This window comes from Gopherus evgoodei, chromosome 7 (assembly GCF_007399415.2).
Source record: "Gopherus evgoodei ecotype Sinaloan lineage chromosome 7, rGopEvg1_v1.p, whole genome shotgun sequence".
NCBI lineage: Eukaryota > Metazoa > Chordata > Testudines > Testudinidae > Gopherus > Gopherus evgoodei.
The window spans coordinates 55,843,353-55,860,629 of NC_044328.1; the positions used below are offsets into that span (position 1 = coordinate 55,843,353).

General features: G+C 38.6%; 1 protein-coding gene across 1 annotated transcript; it reads left to right on the forward strand.

The window, feature by feature from the left end:
- Nucleotides 1-1,306: 1,306 nt before the first annotated feature.
- On the forward strand, nt 1,307-16,490 carry LRIT1 (leucine rich repeat, Ig-like and transmembrane domains 1). Its single transcript, XM_030571101.1, has 4 exons — nt 1,307-1,428; nt 4,913-5,379; nt 12,296-12,601; nt 15,478-16,490. The coding sequence occupies exons 1-4, from the start codon at nt 1,307-1,309 to the stop codon at nt 16,488-16,490; spliced, it is 1,908 nt and encodes a 635-aa protein (XP_030426961.1).
- Nucleotides 16,491-17,277: the final 787 nt, after the last annotated feature.

Here is a 17,277-nt window from a genome sequence, read left to right on the forward strand (position 1 = left end):
CAAGACCAAAGGAAATCTCATTCCTGAGATTTTTTTTCTTTTCTGATCTTAGCCCTCAGTAGAGAAGATGGAAAGTAACAGAAAATAGACTAGTGTTAAAAAGAAAAGAAATGGTCCTGTAGGAGCGGTAGAAGCCCTTTTGCTGAATCCAGAAACACTGAGCAGTGTGCCACAAAATAAAGAATCCTAATCTCATTTACGCTAGTTTTCACAGTAGTAACACCATTGCGTGAAATCCTGGCTCCACTGAAGTCAATGCAAAGCTCCCATTAGCTTTGTGGGGGCCAAGATTTTTCTGGAATTATTCCTAATTTATGTCAGTGTAATTCAGCTCAGAATCAGCCCTATTACATTTATATTGCAGGATGTGAAGACTTTCATCTGACTTTTGTCAGGTAAGCATAACTTCAGTACCAGGCAAATTGGTTGAAACTATAGTAAAGAACAGAGTTATCAGGCACATCAATGAACATGGTGGGGAAGAGTCAACATGGCTTTTGTAAAGGAAAATCATACCTCACCGATGTATTAGAATTCTTTGAGAGTGTCAAGAAACATGTGGGAAAGGGTGATCCTGCTGATAACGTCTACTTTGACTTTCTGTAAACATTTGGCAAGGTCCCTCATCAAAGCACAGTAAGCAGTCTTGGGATGGGTAGTCTTTAAGGAATGTGTTAGCACTGGGACAAACACCTGGAAAATGTATGTATTTAATATTTTATTAAAGTTCTAGCTACTGTATCGTTCTTAGTTTTATAACATTGGCCATACTGGCAAAATTAATCAATCATTAAACTGTTGGTCTTTTTGTTTTTTAAAGAAAAGACAAATCAATAAAACAGTTTTCCATATTTTTGTATATTCTCAGTGGCTCAGATTCCTTCAGTACTATGAACCCTTTTTGAATATCCAAGAAATCACTAAAGGAAAGTGAGTTACTGGCAATATCTATTAAAGTAATATTTATGTTGTCATTGTTAGAATCACAGAAAGACTATGTTGTTCCACGCAACAATCACTGGTTTTCTATTGGAATCCAGGATTGGTGCTGCTCGCTGAGGGAAGAAATGCTTTGTCTGTGTGATTCCCGGAAGCAATAAGCACCTACATGAAAATAACTCAAGTCCCCATCCTTAATCCCCTGCCTATCCTTTTTTATCTGATGGATTCAGTGAGGGCTGGAAGATCCTTGTGCGAATGAAATGGAAAGAGAGTTAACAAGATGTGACCAGCACCTGGACAAAACAATAGAGAAAAATCTTCACTTTGTCTAGTATCTGAAAGTCATCCTCATGTGCAGGTAACAATGTGGATCACGGTGGGCTTGGTCTGCTGCTTAGTTTTTGGAGGATTGCATTCAGCTTACTGCACTTGCCCTTCCCAATGTAGCTGCACCTTCTATAGTATCAATGAAGGAACAAAAGCAAGGTATGTTTGTTCTCTTTGTTTTTCATCTAGAAGATTTTGTGTTCACCTTTGTAAGGATGTCTGGGAAAAAAAAACACGGCTTGTGTCATGGCTATTTGTTTGTGTGTTATTTTCCCCAATCACTTTGTACAACAGCTTTATGTGCAGAAGGATTAGCTTCTGAGCACACTATAATCTGATTTCAGAGAAAGCATTTGGTGATCTTCTCTACTAGGGTAGAAGCAATATAATTAACATCAGTATAATGGTGAAAGATGAATAAAATGGAAAATACTGGACTTGGTATGTGCGGAAGATGTCTTTAAATTCTAGCTCACCTTGTTCTCCTTTCAGAGAGTTAATCAGGCTTGCTTAGTACAGTGCTTTCAAAAATGCACAGGGTACTGCCCTCTATTCCATTCACTTACAAATCCTTTAATCGGAGGATTTCTTTTAGAAGAAAACAATCTCCAAACCAGAAGAAAACTCAAGCAGATTCCATACATTAAATGTAAAATCTGAGAATGGTTTATTTCAGTTCCACAAAATCTCAACAAAGACCAGTTCTTTATTTTTGAAATGAAATACAATTAAGATGTTAGTAGAGGAGGCTTTCTTTTTAAAATATAGTAATTAAGCAATGATTTGACTTAATGGGACACAGGACAAGCTTTTATACAATATATTCACAGTACAAAAAGAGAGAGAGGGAGAGAAAGCAATCCCTTTTTCTTTGGAATACATATTTCTTCTAGACGGGGTTCTAATGGAGGAATTCAACAAAGAGAAATTAAAAACTGCCACCTAGATTTTGAATGTCGGTAAAATTTTCCTCAAGACTGTTCAGGTGTGATAGAAGTACCACCAGTAGCTTTCTATGTGAGAAGTACAGTGGTAACACAAATTGCCTGTAGTTATTGACAAGGAATGCAACAAAAAATAATCAGTGCTATCCCAAAGAGGCCGTAGTGGAATTACCTTCCAGTGACTGTTAAAAAGTGTGGTGTATACCATTCCCTAAGGTGAATAATTGTTGTCATTTTCTCTATATTATGATTCAGTGAAAAACCAGCAGATTTCCCAGTAGTAGAAGGGGTTTATCCCATAGAAAAACAGTTCAGTGCTCAATAGTATCATCTGGAAATATCATCCGTAGCATAAGTGCACATTGCTACAGTGTAATAGCTTCTTGTATTATTGAACCGCTGTGCCATTCACAGAAAATAAATGCATTACTGAGAAGAATTTTCTGTCTCCTTATTTTCTTCTTTTTGTTCTTAGTTTTTCCCCAAACCCCCAGCCCTCAATTAAGGAGGGTTGGATGAGCCTTCTTCCAGAGCCTATCAGTTTTGGTCTGAGTCTTGACTGCACCCTGTTGCTTGAGAGTCAGGGGAAGCATTTCTTTCCTCAACCTCCTGGGGTTGTGTTTGCATCTTCCATCACAGATTTAATGCCATTGTAGAAGTACTAAATGAAAGTAACTATATTGTATACCTGACGTGAATGAACAATTTTATCTAGAAGCTTGAAAACGTTTAACTCTAGGAAGCCTCATTTAGCAAGAGCAGTTTAGCTATGTTATTTATTTGCACCTATAGTAGAGGAGTAGTCACTTTCAGCTAAAAATGATCTGGTTTTATAATATTCCATTTATTAACCAGCCACAGTTATTAGGAGATGGTCCTTAGATTATCATATTACGTTTCCCTCATAGTACCTCTTCTAGCATATGAAGTACAACATGCTTATTTGATTCTGCTACTTTTTATAAATTAAACTTTATTTCATGCTAAGAATTTGCCTTTCCCCCCTTCCCCTTGTTGTCAGGTGAACTGATGTGCATTTTGTGTTGTATTTTCTAAGCTGTCTGCAGGGCTGGTGCAAGGAGGTTTTGCGCCCTAGGCAAAACTTCCACCTTGCACCCTTCACCCAGCTAACCCCGCCCTCCCCACAGCAGCTAAGTCAGCCCCTCACCCGGCTATCCCCCCCGCAGCAGATACCCCCTACCGCAACAGCTAACCCCTCTCCCCCACGTCCCCCCCATGGCAACTAACCCCGCCCAGGGAGACTCTCTCTGTCCCCCCACGGCAGCTAACCTCACCTGGGGAGACTTCCCCCCTCTCCCCCCCACCATGGCAGCTAACCCTGCCTGGGGACACTTCTCCCGTTTCCCCACCCTGCCACGGCAGCTAACCCTGCCTGGGGAGACCTCCCCCCGCAGAAAATAGGATAGTAAAGATATGGGAAATATGGCTTTTGTTGATATTCTCAGGATACTGGGCAGCTGGTCAGTCATAGATGGATGCTTTGGTTGGACAGATTAGCCATGACAGCTATTGCTCTGGATACCAGCTCACTTCTTCTGTCAGGAACATCATCTGGTTGGTCTGGTCAGGTCCTCCTCCTTCACTGGTCCTTCTCAGGCTGAGCAGAGCTGGATAGGCCATCTCATCTTGCTGGACTGGTGCTGTTCATAACAGTTGGTTTCAGAGTCAAGTGAAAAGCTGAGAGAGAGAGAGAATAGGAGGAAGATGTGTGAGGGATAGAAAGGAGCACATGAGGATGGGAGAAACAGAGCAAGATCTCACATGTACCAGACTGGGGTCTTTGCTGGTGCAGCAATAATGCCCAAGTGTCCCCACTGGAGTATTAAGATCGTGTGTCATGATAACAATCCTTCCACTGCAACCATGGTGGTGGTAAAAAAGTTTCCCCTTTTCTGCCTCAAAGTCTCTTTTAGAAGGGCCCAAAAAAGGCAATAGCTGGAAATTAGGCCTAATTGGTTGACAAACATCCTCTCTTTGTTTTGTCAACCAATTAGGCCTAATTTCCAACACACCAGTTTCGGTTCATAGATTTCCAGTCCTATACTTTTCTTGTTTACCAAGTATGATCTTAACACAGCCTTGAATTATATCAATAAGCTGCCTTATTTGGACTAATTCAGTCTTTTTGCTTCTTTTTTGCACCTTTTCCCATCAACATTGATTGTCATAGATAATTGTTACACTTTATGAACTTTCACTCACTTTTCATGGTTGAGCTCACAATTAGGGTAAATTTGTAGGATCAGTTATCACAACACTTCTGACCCCCTACCTCAGAGAGGCTTGTTTAATATTTGGCTCTTTAGCCAAGTATCTCCTGGCTCAACTGGTTAACTGTGTTTTAACATGTACTGACATACTCTCTAGTGCAGGAATGTTATGGTCAAACTTTTCAGGAAGTCAATTAAAAATAATAAGAAGAAAGACTTCATGTGCCAGATTCATACCTAACATAAATAAATGCAACTCACTTAATTCATTTACAGAAAGATTGAATTTGATCCTATGTACTTAAATTGCTTTGATTTTTTTGTATAGCTGTCATATATGTATAGAATGGTTGAAAATAAAACAAAGGGACTGAAAAAGAGAAAAGCATGTACAAATCATAGATTAGAATAAAGTAAAAAAATTTCAAACTATAGAAATGTAATTTAATATTTGTTTTTTCCAATCAGAACTGTGCTGTGCAATGACCCAGAGATGACGCTCACCCCTGTGAACATCCCAGGTGATACATCTAAACTTCGAATAGAAAAGACGGCCATCAGGAGAGTGCCAGGAGAAGCTTTCCATTCTCTCCGTAACCTGGAATACCTCTGGATGTCCTACAATTCTTTGGCTAGTGTCAGTGTGATTACCTTTAGGGGTCTCCGCCGGTTACAGGAATTGAGACTGGACGGGAATGATTTAATCTTATTTCCATGGGAAGTTCTTGCAGACATGCCCCAGCTCCGGCTGCTGGATTTACGCAATAATGAACTCACTTCAATACCAGCAGAAGCTGCTCGTTACATCAAGAACATCACCTACTTGGATCTGTCTAGCAATAAATTGATGACTCTTCCTCAAGAGCTTATTTCAACCTGGGCTAACCTCCAGGCAGTTCCTTACTTCCCCAATGACAATTCCAAGATCATCTTAGGTAAGAGAGTTAAAAAAAATAGGGCAAATTAGAATGCGCTTGAGATGAATATCAAACATGCAACATACAAGAGCAGTACCTTAATATTGCTCATTCACTCTAGGAAGAAAGTGTGTTTTTAATGGAAATATATTGTTGTTCCTAAAGTCCCCCTGCAGGCTAATAGATTCCCTGTTGAAAGTGAGGACAGCTACAGTTCATACACTATCTGAACAGCCATGAATTCTAGAATATTTTTTTGATGGAGGTGGCTTTGCATTAGAAAAATCAAGTTACAGATGATTGTCTTGTAAGCCACCTCTAGTGCAGTAGCCCAGAATAAAATTCTGCAACGAGCATATTGAGAAGTTTGGCTTGGCTACGAGTGTTTTATCTCTAGATTATTTATTCAAATCCATCTCAGGGTGGCTCAAGGTTGTTGTCATCTGCTGGTTGTTTGATAGGCTACGTGAACTAAAGTGGTGGTCTCTAGGCAGTTCCAAGTGGTTATGGGCCATATCCTCAATTAGTATAGACTGATGGAGTGACATTGACTTCAGTTTACACCTGAGAATGTGACCCTATATGTCATATTGCATACAAACCCTAATATTTGACATCAATTCACACTCTTGCTGGCAACCTCATTGGAGAGGACATGAGTTACTCTTATTCCCAGCGATGGTCCCCACAGTGTGAAGAAGCTTACAATGCTGCTAATCTTCTTCTATGGATAAATGTGGAGCTTGTTTTTCTAACACTAAGGTCACTCTTTAAAGAAACCCACACATTTTTAGAAGAAAGAATCAAGTTGTGGCCTGGCCAGTTTTTAGTATCTTTTGTTAATGTTTGGTAAGCTAATAAAAATAAATGGTGTCTTGGTGCATTTTGCAAAGTGCTAAATAAATTCTTAACAAAACAAAATACATGTTTGCTATTGCATGGTCCCTTTCATGTTATGGAATGTTGGCTATAACAATATATTGCATAGAACTCTTTGTGGAAATTTGCACAATCATCTGTATAGTTTGCTTGTGGCAGGATCTTAAGAAATCTGTACAGAGAAATATATATGGAGATAATGGGGTAGAGTCATATTATAATTTATAGACCAACTCACTGACCCTTAAATCCCACTCCAGATTTCCCCTCTGTGCACATACAGCAGTGATTATAGTGTATGAAGTCCATGGATTTTAGTCCAGGGATTGAGATGCGCAGCTGGACCTAAGTTTTCTTCCTGGCCATGGCTTTCTCACTGAAAGCACAAAAATCTATGAATAGCAAGGATTCAGTCATTCCCTTTAATTCCATGAAGCACATTGTTCTGAATTCTCTTCAAAGCCTTTGGTTTTGGGATATTATAATAAAAATATTTTTAGCAACGGCTTAGTGCTTTCTGGATATTCATGTCTTTCATTGTCAGCTTTGTGATGTTCTTTTATATAAGAAGTGCTTGGATGAGGCATCAAAAATAGAGTAGGGGCTTGAGGAGTAGTTTGTGATAGTGTGGTTGATCATCAATTGCTGCATTGGCTCATGTGTCACACAGATACATAGATTCATTAAATGTAAAGCTAAGAATCTGGATCACCTTCCAGAAAAAAGCTGCAGGGGAGACAGAAAGGGCTGGGAGATGGGCAATAGTGAAGCCATTAGTAGTGTGAAGCTTAAGAGGGGAGATTATGTGTGTGTGTATGAGAGAGAGATGAGGTCTGGACAACTACGCCAAAGCCCAAATATCTTTGTCTGAAAAATAGAAATACAGTAGAATTGATTATTTGAGCTTAAATTAGTGTTTCCCATTGTTAATTTGTTTGTACTTTTACTGCAAAAACATTGTCATAGTATCTACTGAACTAAACTCACATTGCGGACGATACCAAATTGGGAGGAATTGCAACTGCTTTGGAGGACAGGGTCAAAATTCAAAATGATCTGAACAAATTGGAGAAATGGTCTGAGGTAAACAGGATGAAGTTCAATAAAGATAAATGCAAAGTGCTCCACTTAGGAAGGAACAATCAGTTTCACACATACAGAATGGGAAGAGATTGTCTAGAAAGGAGTATGGCAGAAAGAGATCTAGGGGTCATAGTGGACCACAAGCTTAATATGAGTCAACAGTGTGATACTGTTGCAAAAAAAGCAAATGTGATTCTGGGATGCATTAACAGGTGTGTTGTAAACAAGACATGAGAAGTCATTCTTCCGCTTTACTCTGTGCTGGTTAGGCCTCAACTGGAGTATTGTGTCCAGTTCTGGGCACCGCATTTCAAGAAAGATGTGGAGAAATTGGAGAGGGTCCAGAGAAGAGCAACAAGAATGATGAAAGGTCTTGAGAACATGACCTATGAAGGAAGGCTGAAGGAATTGGGTTTGTTTAGTTTGGAAAAGAGAAGACTGAGAGGGGACATGATAGCAGTTTTCAGGTATCTAAAAGGGTGTCATCAGGAGGAGGGAGAAAACTTGTTCACCTTAGCCTCCAATGATAGAACAAGAAGCAATGGGCTTAAACTGCAGCAAGGGAGATTTAGGTTGGACATTAGGAAAAAGTTCCTAACTGTCAGGGTAGTTAAACACTGGAATAGATTGCCTAGGGAAGTTATGGAATCTCCATCTCTGGAGATATTTAAGAGTAGGTTAGATAAATGTCTATTAGGGATGGTCTAGACAGTATTTGGTCCTACCATGAGGGCAGGGGACTGGACTCGATGACCTCTTGAGGTCCCTTCCAGTCCTAGAGTCTATGAGTCTATGAGCTTTGTGTTCTGAACTGAAAAAGGATAATGTTGCCATGAGATCAAACAAATAGCTGAACTGTGAGTTTAGAAGAGAAAAAAGTGTGTATTTTATGGTCATGTCTTATTTTCACTCCCAGAGAAAGATTGTCAGTGGAAGTTATTCCTTTTGGGTTGTAAAAAAGGCAAGAACTAGGAAAGGCCCATGAGCAAATGAGGTGTTCCTGGTCATAGCTGGTGTATTGCAGGTATTACAATACTAAGGAGATGGGAAGGGTGGAGCAATAATCTTATAAGAATGCTCATCTAGCCATCTCTGAACCATCATGGTCAATTCTGGATGTTAATTCCAACGCTATCCTTACTCCCATTGACTTCAAGGAAAGACCTAATCCTAATCCTAATCCCTGTTCAGGCCCCTTTTGCCTGTCAGCCCACACAGGGCCTGGCACTATGGCTGGATAAACTGTCTCTCTGTAGGCTGTGAAGCCAATTTCACAGCCCCTTGGACTAGTGCTTTTCAACTCTCAGAGATGAGTGTTGTGTGCATATGGGAAATGAGAAAGGATGAAAAAGTCCCTCATTCCCACTCCAACTGTACCAAGCCTACTCATCCACCAACCATCAAACCTCTCTAGTAACAATCCTCCTGCCCATTCAGTCTTCCCTCATTTTAGCAGCAACAGCTGCCCCCTCTCTCACATGATCTGTAATCCACAAAATGGCCACAAAATCAACCCAGAGTCTAAATTCCACAGTATTGTGGAGCATGGTGGATTGTGGGACAATTCTTATACCATTGTTTGGGTTGTGCTTTTGCCATTGTTTGAGTTGTGGTCCAAAATGGTTGAAAACCACTGCTCTGTACTATCATTATTTTATATACATCTGTCAAAGGTCCCAATCTTTTCAATCTCTAGTCTCTTCATATGGATGTTTTTTCTTGTCTAATTATTTTGTTGCCTATATTGTTGCTCCCTACATTTCCACCTTTTTTTTCCAGACAGGCCTGGCCAAATTGAACATAGTATTCTGGGTGATGGCCTACCATTTATTTTCTCAGTAGCATTATAGTATCTTCATCCAATTCTTTTTGCATTCTGGCATTTTGCTTGCTTTTTTTTTTTGCCCTTTAGTGCACACTGAACATGGGTTTTGGATCATTTTTTTCATTAGTCTTTTTTACTGAGTAGATAAATAGATAGTCTCCTTGTATGTTATAGGAACCAAGGAGTACATGCAGACATAGGGGGCATCTGTGGTCCATAGCCAAGGGCTGAGCTGCAAGAACATGAGAAAAGCCTTTTGAAGAACCAAGCTATGACCATATTTAAAACCATACTGCAACCTGCCCATGGGGTCTATACAGTACTGTTTGGTTAGCACAACTCACAGAAAAATATATGTGTGCACGTTGGTCAGAAAAACAGTAGCAGAGCTGATCTAACAACTGGATTCACTATAGTTTAGATAGGACATTTGTATATCTCTCAGATATGGATATGTTAATCAGAGGAGAAAAGTGAAGGTGTCCAGTGAGGACAAATAGAATGATCATACATCAAGAGTTTGATTTCAGGAAGGGATTGAGAATCAGAAAACGAAGTTAACTTCTCTGAATATTCCAGTTAACTTCTGTAGTATTGTCTTACTTTTGCTAGGTTTCTAAACATTCTTGACTGTAAATTAACTTGCTAGAACATTTGCAGACAGCAAACTCACAAGGGGTTTGGGTGCAGCCAATATAAATCTGTTTAGAAATGTGACAATGTTTATGGACTCTTTTTTTATGTATTTCCCCAGCCTTGCTCCTATCCAGCATCCATTCCCTGAGTTTTAATGTATTTAGTTTAAAATTTGTAAAAAAATGTTCCGCTGCTAAGGCACACCACTTTTAAAACACTTTCCCAACACTGATAGCATGGCATGAGACAGGCAGCATTTCTTCTTCAGCAGAATGTTTTTAATAATTTCTGTGAGATGTCAGTTGCTCGTGATCTGAATTGCATTTATACTAACTGTGCAGCATGCATAGATCTTTTATTCACTAGTAGCATTGGTATTTCTGCAACTTTATGTCTAAATTAGAATCTCAGTGATGTGCTACCAGCAGTGCCATTGCTTAAGTGGTATAAATGCTGGAAGTGTTAGTATAAACAGGGTAAAACTATGTTTATTATTGCATCATGTAGACTTGCTCTGAGTAGTGTTAGATCAGATCAGGGTAAAAACACTTGTGCCCTGCCTAAACTGTTTCCAACAGTACAATGCTTGGAAATGTCATGAAATATGTCACTGTAGGCAAGGCCATAGCACCACTGCAGGTATAGAATCATCTGCACGTCAAAGGTGTGCTAGTAGAATGTTATGTCCATCCTTCCATGACAGCTTGTTGAACTGCTGGCAGAAGAGAGGAGGTTGCCTGAGGGTATGCCTAATCTGCAGTGATCCTCCCATGGTCAGCTATGTCAAAATCCAGTGTAGCACCTGCACTGCATCCCATCATGTAGGGCTTTACTTTAGGTATTCAACTTTAGTCTCTGATTCACAAACGTATTTAAACTCCTGCTTAAGTCGATTCTAATTCAAGATAGCACTTCAGCATGTCCTTATCTTTAGACATGTGTTTAAGTCCCATCAACTTTAAAGTTAAGTATGTGCTTATGTACTTTCTTGAATTAGGGATGCGTTCTTGAATTGAACCCTTAAACATCTCAAAGTCATTATTTTTCTAATGTTATCATTTTTTGAGTAATAAAGTATGTTTAATTCCAAAGCAAACAAAACCCAATAACTTCATTTTAAAACCAGTTAAAGTAGTTAAGTGACAAGAATGTATATATCTATCACTTCTTTTGCTGAGCCCAAGAGTTTAAAAGCAAAGAAATGAACAATTAAGGACATGAGACCTTATATTACTTACATCTTAAACAAGCAAATCACTCTTTTCAAGGGTAAAGAAATACATAATTTATCACAATACAACAACTTTAACTCTGATTCATAGATATGCATTGTTTTCATTGTGATTTTGATATTTAATTTTTTTTCTAAGGGATATTGTTTAAATCCACCCATGTTTCACAGTTTTTGTTATAATGTGATTTCTTTGGGCAGACAGAGGGAAATGAATCAAAATTAGATATCTTGTGAAACTGGAAAAGGAAAAAAATTAGTTGTTTAATCTTAATTGAATCAAAATTTTCAGGAAATGTGTGATTTGCCTGTGAGATTGATAATGTGAAAAATGGGAAAGCATGAAGATCTTCCTTTCTTTTTGAGATAGAAAAGGGATTATAATCAATCATGCAATGGGACTGATTGCATTCAGTATTGAACGATTGTTACCTTTCTATAGCAAACCACAAACACCTGCATTAGAACCTTTGTCCTACAAATCTAAAAACAGAGGCCTCTACTAATTTATCTAAAGGAAAGGGTCTCTGAATTTTAAAAGAAGCCATCTGTTCTTTGTGCTCTACAACCAGCCAGTGGATGGGAAAGTGCTCATGCATTTGCTCCTAGTATTTGCTCCTGCTCCGACTGAAGTGACAGCAAAAATTTCTCATTCACATCATTTGACATTAATGAGGAAGGCCTCTCTCCCAAATGCTTTAAAACAAAACTGCTAGATTTCATGTCAACTGTTTTCTTCAAATATAGCTGATGTACAAGTTTCCAAAGAAATATAACTATGTGGAAAATTTAAAGGTGTAGTACCCAAATAGCCAGTTTTGAGCTAGAGGGAGACAAAGAAACTTTAGACAAAAGTCAAAATTTCAAAACAGCAACTCAAAAACAGCAGGACAATTCTTTTTTTCAAGCCAAAGATATAGAAGCTGACTGCAATGTTAACTGAGGAAAGGCTGTTTTCTCCTCCTAACAATCTGTTTTGATTGTATAAATAATCATACTTTGCACTGCCATAGTACTTTTTCATCCACAGATGCCAAAACAGTTTATAAATCTGTGTTAGCGCCATGTTACTGATGGGGTAAGTAAGGCTCAGAGTGGTCCAAGCCATACAGTGAGAATTAAGACCCAGGTTTCTGGACTCCAAGGCTATATTCCACATGCAGGGCCACAAATGCCCCTAGTTGGAAACAGACTATAAGCCAGTCACCACTTGTCCGTTAATGAATATAAAGTAAAAAATAAGCAATGGAAATGTTGATTATCATGATTTCTTTTGACAGGTTTGCAGGACAATCCTTGGGTGTGTGACTGCAGTCTGTATGAAATGGTGCATTTCCTAAACTTCCAGTCTCCTAACATAGCATTTATAGAGCCAAGACTGAAATGCTTTACCCCACGGAGTCTTGCTGGAGTCTTCTTCAGTCAAGTTGAACTAAGAAAATGTCAAAGCCCTGTTGTACATACTTCTGTAGCCAAAGTGAAGACCATACTGGGTAGCACTGTGTTACTGCGATGTGGTACTACTGGGGTACCTATTCCTGAACTCAGCTGGAGACGGGCTGATGGTAATCAGCTCAATGGCACAGGTGGGTTCTGGCTCTTTATTTCACACTGTGTGATTGGAAAGTAGGCTTGTGTTTTCTGCACACCCTGAATCAAATATCAGCTTCAGCTCTTCCAAATAAATAGAAGTATATGCCTCATGCTGAATAAGAAAATAGAATTTTAGGGTTAGAAGGGACCTCAGAAGGTCATCTAGTGCAACCCCCTGCTCAAAGCAGGACCAATCCCCAACTATTTTTTTCCCCCAGATCCCTAAATGGCCCCCTCAAGAACAAAACTCACAATCCTGGGTTCAGTGGGCCAATGTGCTAACCACTGAGCTATCCCTCAGGAAGTTAGTAAGAGGTGAATGTTAATGTTGTATCTCTCTACAGTATTTATGGTTTTTTTTTCCCTGAAGCTCATACAACTAACCCATACTTCAGTGTGAATATATTAATGTTTATATAATAAACTATCATATCAAGTATGTTATGTTTTCTTTGTTCCACAACAAATGTACTGCAATAGTGGATCTCAAGCTGTTCTCTGCAAAGTACTTTTAGGTGGTTTGCACACCTATTTGCATCACAAGGGTGAAGCTAAAATAAGAGGCAGTGTAAAATTAGTTTTAATTACATAGTAAACAGTCTTCCTAAAAAACTAGTTGTGGGCTGGCCGAGGTTCCATTATGTGCTTTCGCATGTCTGCAATGTTGAACTGCTATCAAAACAATTAATAAAGCTGTGTCAGATGTTTCTTTGATGTTAAGCAACCAAGATCAAATTTGCAGGTGACAAGAAAACTGAAGGAATAATAAAAGCCCTGGTAAGATAATGAAACAAATATTGAGAGGAAAAAGTCACTAAACCCCTAAAGGTTATTGAAAGCATACGCAATAAGCAGGACTGTAAAGCATGTAATATAGTGTCTCATTAAGTCTCACCCTCAAAATTAAAATAACTTTCAATTGGAGTTTGGTGGGAACAAAACTTTTCATTTCTCAGAGAAATCTTCCATTTTGTCTTTTTTCCATTTCAAAATGGACAGGAATTATCACATTTCAATATTTCCTGCAAAACAACCCCCTCTCCCCAAAATTTATTTCGAGTTGGTTGAGATGTTTCATTCTGATTTTGACTTTTATTAAAAAAAGAGATACTATTGAAAAACAATTGAAAAAAAATCCTTTCAAAATGGAAAATATTTTTCGATTTAAAAAAGGTCAAAATTCTTCTCTCCCCTCTGCCCATTTTTTAAAAATACAGTTGCATTGAAATCAACATTATTTCTGCAAACATTTCACTTTTGATGAACTGGCATTTTCCAATGGAAAAATTCAGACCAGCTCTGCTTTGAATGCTTTTCCCCCTTAAAGTGGGGATTCTTCAGGATAGTCATTGTTCCCTTTAAATGCCCCCTATCATGGTGATCTTTCCTTTCACAAGAAAGGCTGGATCTGATACCATCTGAATGCAGAATTAGTCTCTAAAGAGAACAACAAGAGATATTCCCTTGGCATGTGGGTGGGCACAGGTCTTCCAGAACTTGGAAATGAAGGGTGAATTTCTAGACCCATTCAAGTCATGGGAGGTTTTGCTATTCATGTCACTGGGGCCAGGATTTCTCCCTAAGGGTGCAAGTTCAGAAAGTTAACTGTGATCCCCTGAATGGTATTAGCTTATTGGACCAGCCTATTAAATAATTTCCTTATAAGATCTATAGAAAATTAATAGATTTGCGTTGTGTGTCCTTCAAGTATTATGGGATTCTTCAGTGCCACAGAGACAGGGAATGGATATAATTTTTTTTCACAGCTATAGAATGACTTGTAATAGAAGTCCCTTTTTTGTGAACTTCACAAGCCTTTACTCTGTTGTGCATGATGTGGTGCAGCTGCTACCAATGATAGTGCCTACATATCATGCTGAAAACATGCCTCCTACATTAAAAACAAACAAAGAGTCCCTCTCTGCAAAATAAAGAATGCATTCTAGGAAGTGTATGTCAAGTTTACTCTAGCTACAGTCAAGATTGATATATTTTGTGCCACATTAAAATGGCGTTACCACCTTTCAACGAGGAGTTGTCTGAAAAAATACAGTACCTCTCAGTGATGGAGAACCTTATGAACACTAATATGACAGCTTGAAATATTAACTTTTCTGAAAGAATGAAAGGAAAAACTGCTCTCATTCTAGCTGTAAGAGTATTTTATAATGGTCACAGGAAAATTGGAAATTGTTTTCTGCTGAACCTCCCCGCTCAGTGAATACTTATCCCACAAGGTGGAAAAGCCTTCAATTTTTTGTTTGTTTGGTTTGATTCAATTTTTATTAGCAAGATTCCTTCTCCAAAAGGCTGGATCTTAACATGATTGTATTTTTGTAAGGTGCTCAGTATGTAACATGGTATAAATATTCACTTTAATTTTACAGCAAATAGCGTATTATTTCCCATCCATTGTCTTTTGTTTATTCATTCTAGAAGCTACCATATGAACATCTTGAAAGACAGTCTCCTCTTGAGCAGTGATTTTCTTTTATGTGAATCATAAGTAGAAAAGTATATCGACTCTTCCAAACACAACTTTCTTCACTCTCATTCATGCACATGCTTGCAGTGTTTTATATACACATTTTTTTTAAGGATGGGGAAATCTTTCCTAGCTTGTTTTCCAGTTCTGGCTTTGCCCTGAAAAAAATTCGTCATAGTTTTTGGAAGAGGGTGTATGGATGAACTAGATCAACTAAAGTGATCTTGACAGTAAACTAACGGCCAATATCCTTTCATTAGGTTTATTTTGATTTCATATTTTGGTTAACAAAATGATCATTCTGCTATGTATAATAGTAATTTTGCTGAATCCATGTTCTTACTATTTTACATAATTTCCATGTTTGTTTGGGTTTTTTTTCAGTGCACCAAGAAATTTCTAGTGATGGAATGAGCTGGTCTATTCTAGGCTTGCCTGTAGTCTCCTATCTGGATTCTGGAGAGTACATTTGTAAAGCAAAGAACTTCCTGGGGGCTACAGAGGCTTTCATATCCCTCATCATCACTGATTCTGAAGACACTGATGACCCTAATGCTAACTTTAAAGGAGTATGGAATGGGAAGGTGAGCGGGATGGAAGCAGCTGCTTACAATGATAAACTGGTGGCTAGGTACGTTATCACAACCTCAACTTCACCTACATTAGGTGCCAGACCAGTCCGTGTTAACACAGAAGAGAATCTAGGGTTCCAGAATGAGGCACAGAATATGGTTAAGGAGCAGAATAGCAATCCAAGAAATCTTCTATCAAGTCTACCCCCTGGTCAACAGGAGCCAGAACGTATAGTGAGGTCTGTCAGAGTGATAGGAGACACGGATCAAAGTGTCTCATTGGCCTGGAAAGCTCCTCAGGCAAAGAACACAACCATATTCAGTGTCCTCTATGCCATTTTTGGAGAAAGGGAAATGCGCAGAATCAGTGTGGAGCCAGGTAAGACTAAAATCACCATTGACGGGCTGATGCCAAAGACCAAATACATAGTGTGTGTCTGTGTGAAAGGGCTGATCCCCAGGAAGGAGCAATGCATCATATTTTCCACAGATGAAGTTGCCAGTGCCGGTGGAACCCAAAAACTCATTAATGTGGTGGTGATCAGTGTGGCCTGTGTCATTGCTGTGCCTCTGACCCTAGTGGTCTGCTGTGGGGCATTGAAAAGGCGCTGCAAAAAATGCTTAGTGCGGAAACCCAAGGAAGTTCAAGAGTCCTATGTCACATTTGAAAGTCTGTCTCCGGGGGCCAAAACTAAAGGAGTGGAAGGAGAATACTTGACTAGACACACCCCAGATGAGTCTAACAGGCTTCTGTCTGCACGATCTAGCATGGACTCAGAAGCAATACCAAAGACAGAGGGGCAACCCAATGAGTACTTTTGCTGATATTACTAGGCTGATTGTTGGCATGTTAGACACACATGCACACACAAATGCATATATGACTCTTTACCCTGTAGATCATACACCAGAATATGCTGTTGCAGGTCAATTGTCAGTAGTAATGTATCCCAACATGTTCAAGATAGCAATGTGAGAGGACTGGTTATACTCCACTCTTTTGGAACATTTTGCACAGTTTTGTTTGCTGAGTTGCATCTAATCAGATAGGAGCAAAAGATTTCTAATATTGTTCCTAAATTCCCCTGAGATAGCATTCCTTTGTCAAAATTGAAGTTGTCTGATTGAATATGAGAATATTAAGTAATGTTGTCAAATACATTCTTGCATATTGTTGTTTGAATATCTGGCTTGTTGTACACTAAATATTTTAATATCAACTATGTTGAATTCCTTTAGGTTAATAAACAATGAAGTTGTTTCTAATGATAATAGAAATTTAACTACAAATGTTGTGAAGATTCATAGACTCATTTGGTACTCCCAAAACAATTAAAAGCTTGATGCTTAATAGATCATGAAAGCAAATACACAATTAACTATAAAATGTGACAATCATAATTTATTATTACATTAATGTATTGATTTGAGGAAAAATAGTAAAGAGTAGCAATCAAGGGAATAAATTATGTAAGTGTGATCTTGGTATTTAATACTTAATGCCACATCCCTCACAGATTTCTCCATTTACCAATAACATTTTGCAATGTCAGATTAGTATTTTAGCATGGCAGATTAGTTGATGAAGTATGTGATTGACTAACGTTGTTAT

Bases quoted from the DNA above. Each gene is read 5' to 3' on its own strand.
- LRIT1 (XM_030571101.1), top strand. From the start codon at position 1,307: ATGTGGATCACGGTGGGCTTGGTCTGCTGCTTAGTTTTTGGAGGATTG. The intron at 5,380-12,295 runs GTAAGAGAGTTA...TTCTTTTGACAG, and splicing joins CAATTCCAAGATCATCTTAG to GTTTGCAGGACAATCCTTGG. The intron at 12,602-15,477 runs GTGGGTTCTGGC...GTTTTTTTTCAG, and splicing joins TAATCAGCTCAATGGCACAG to TGCACCAAGAAATTTCTAGT.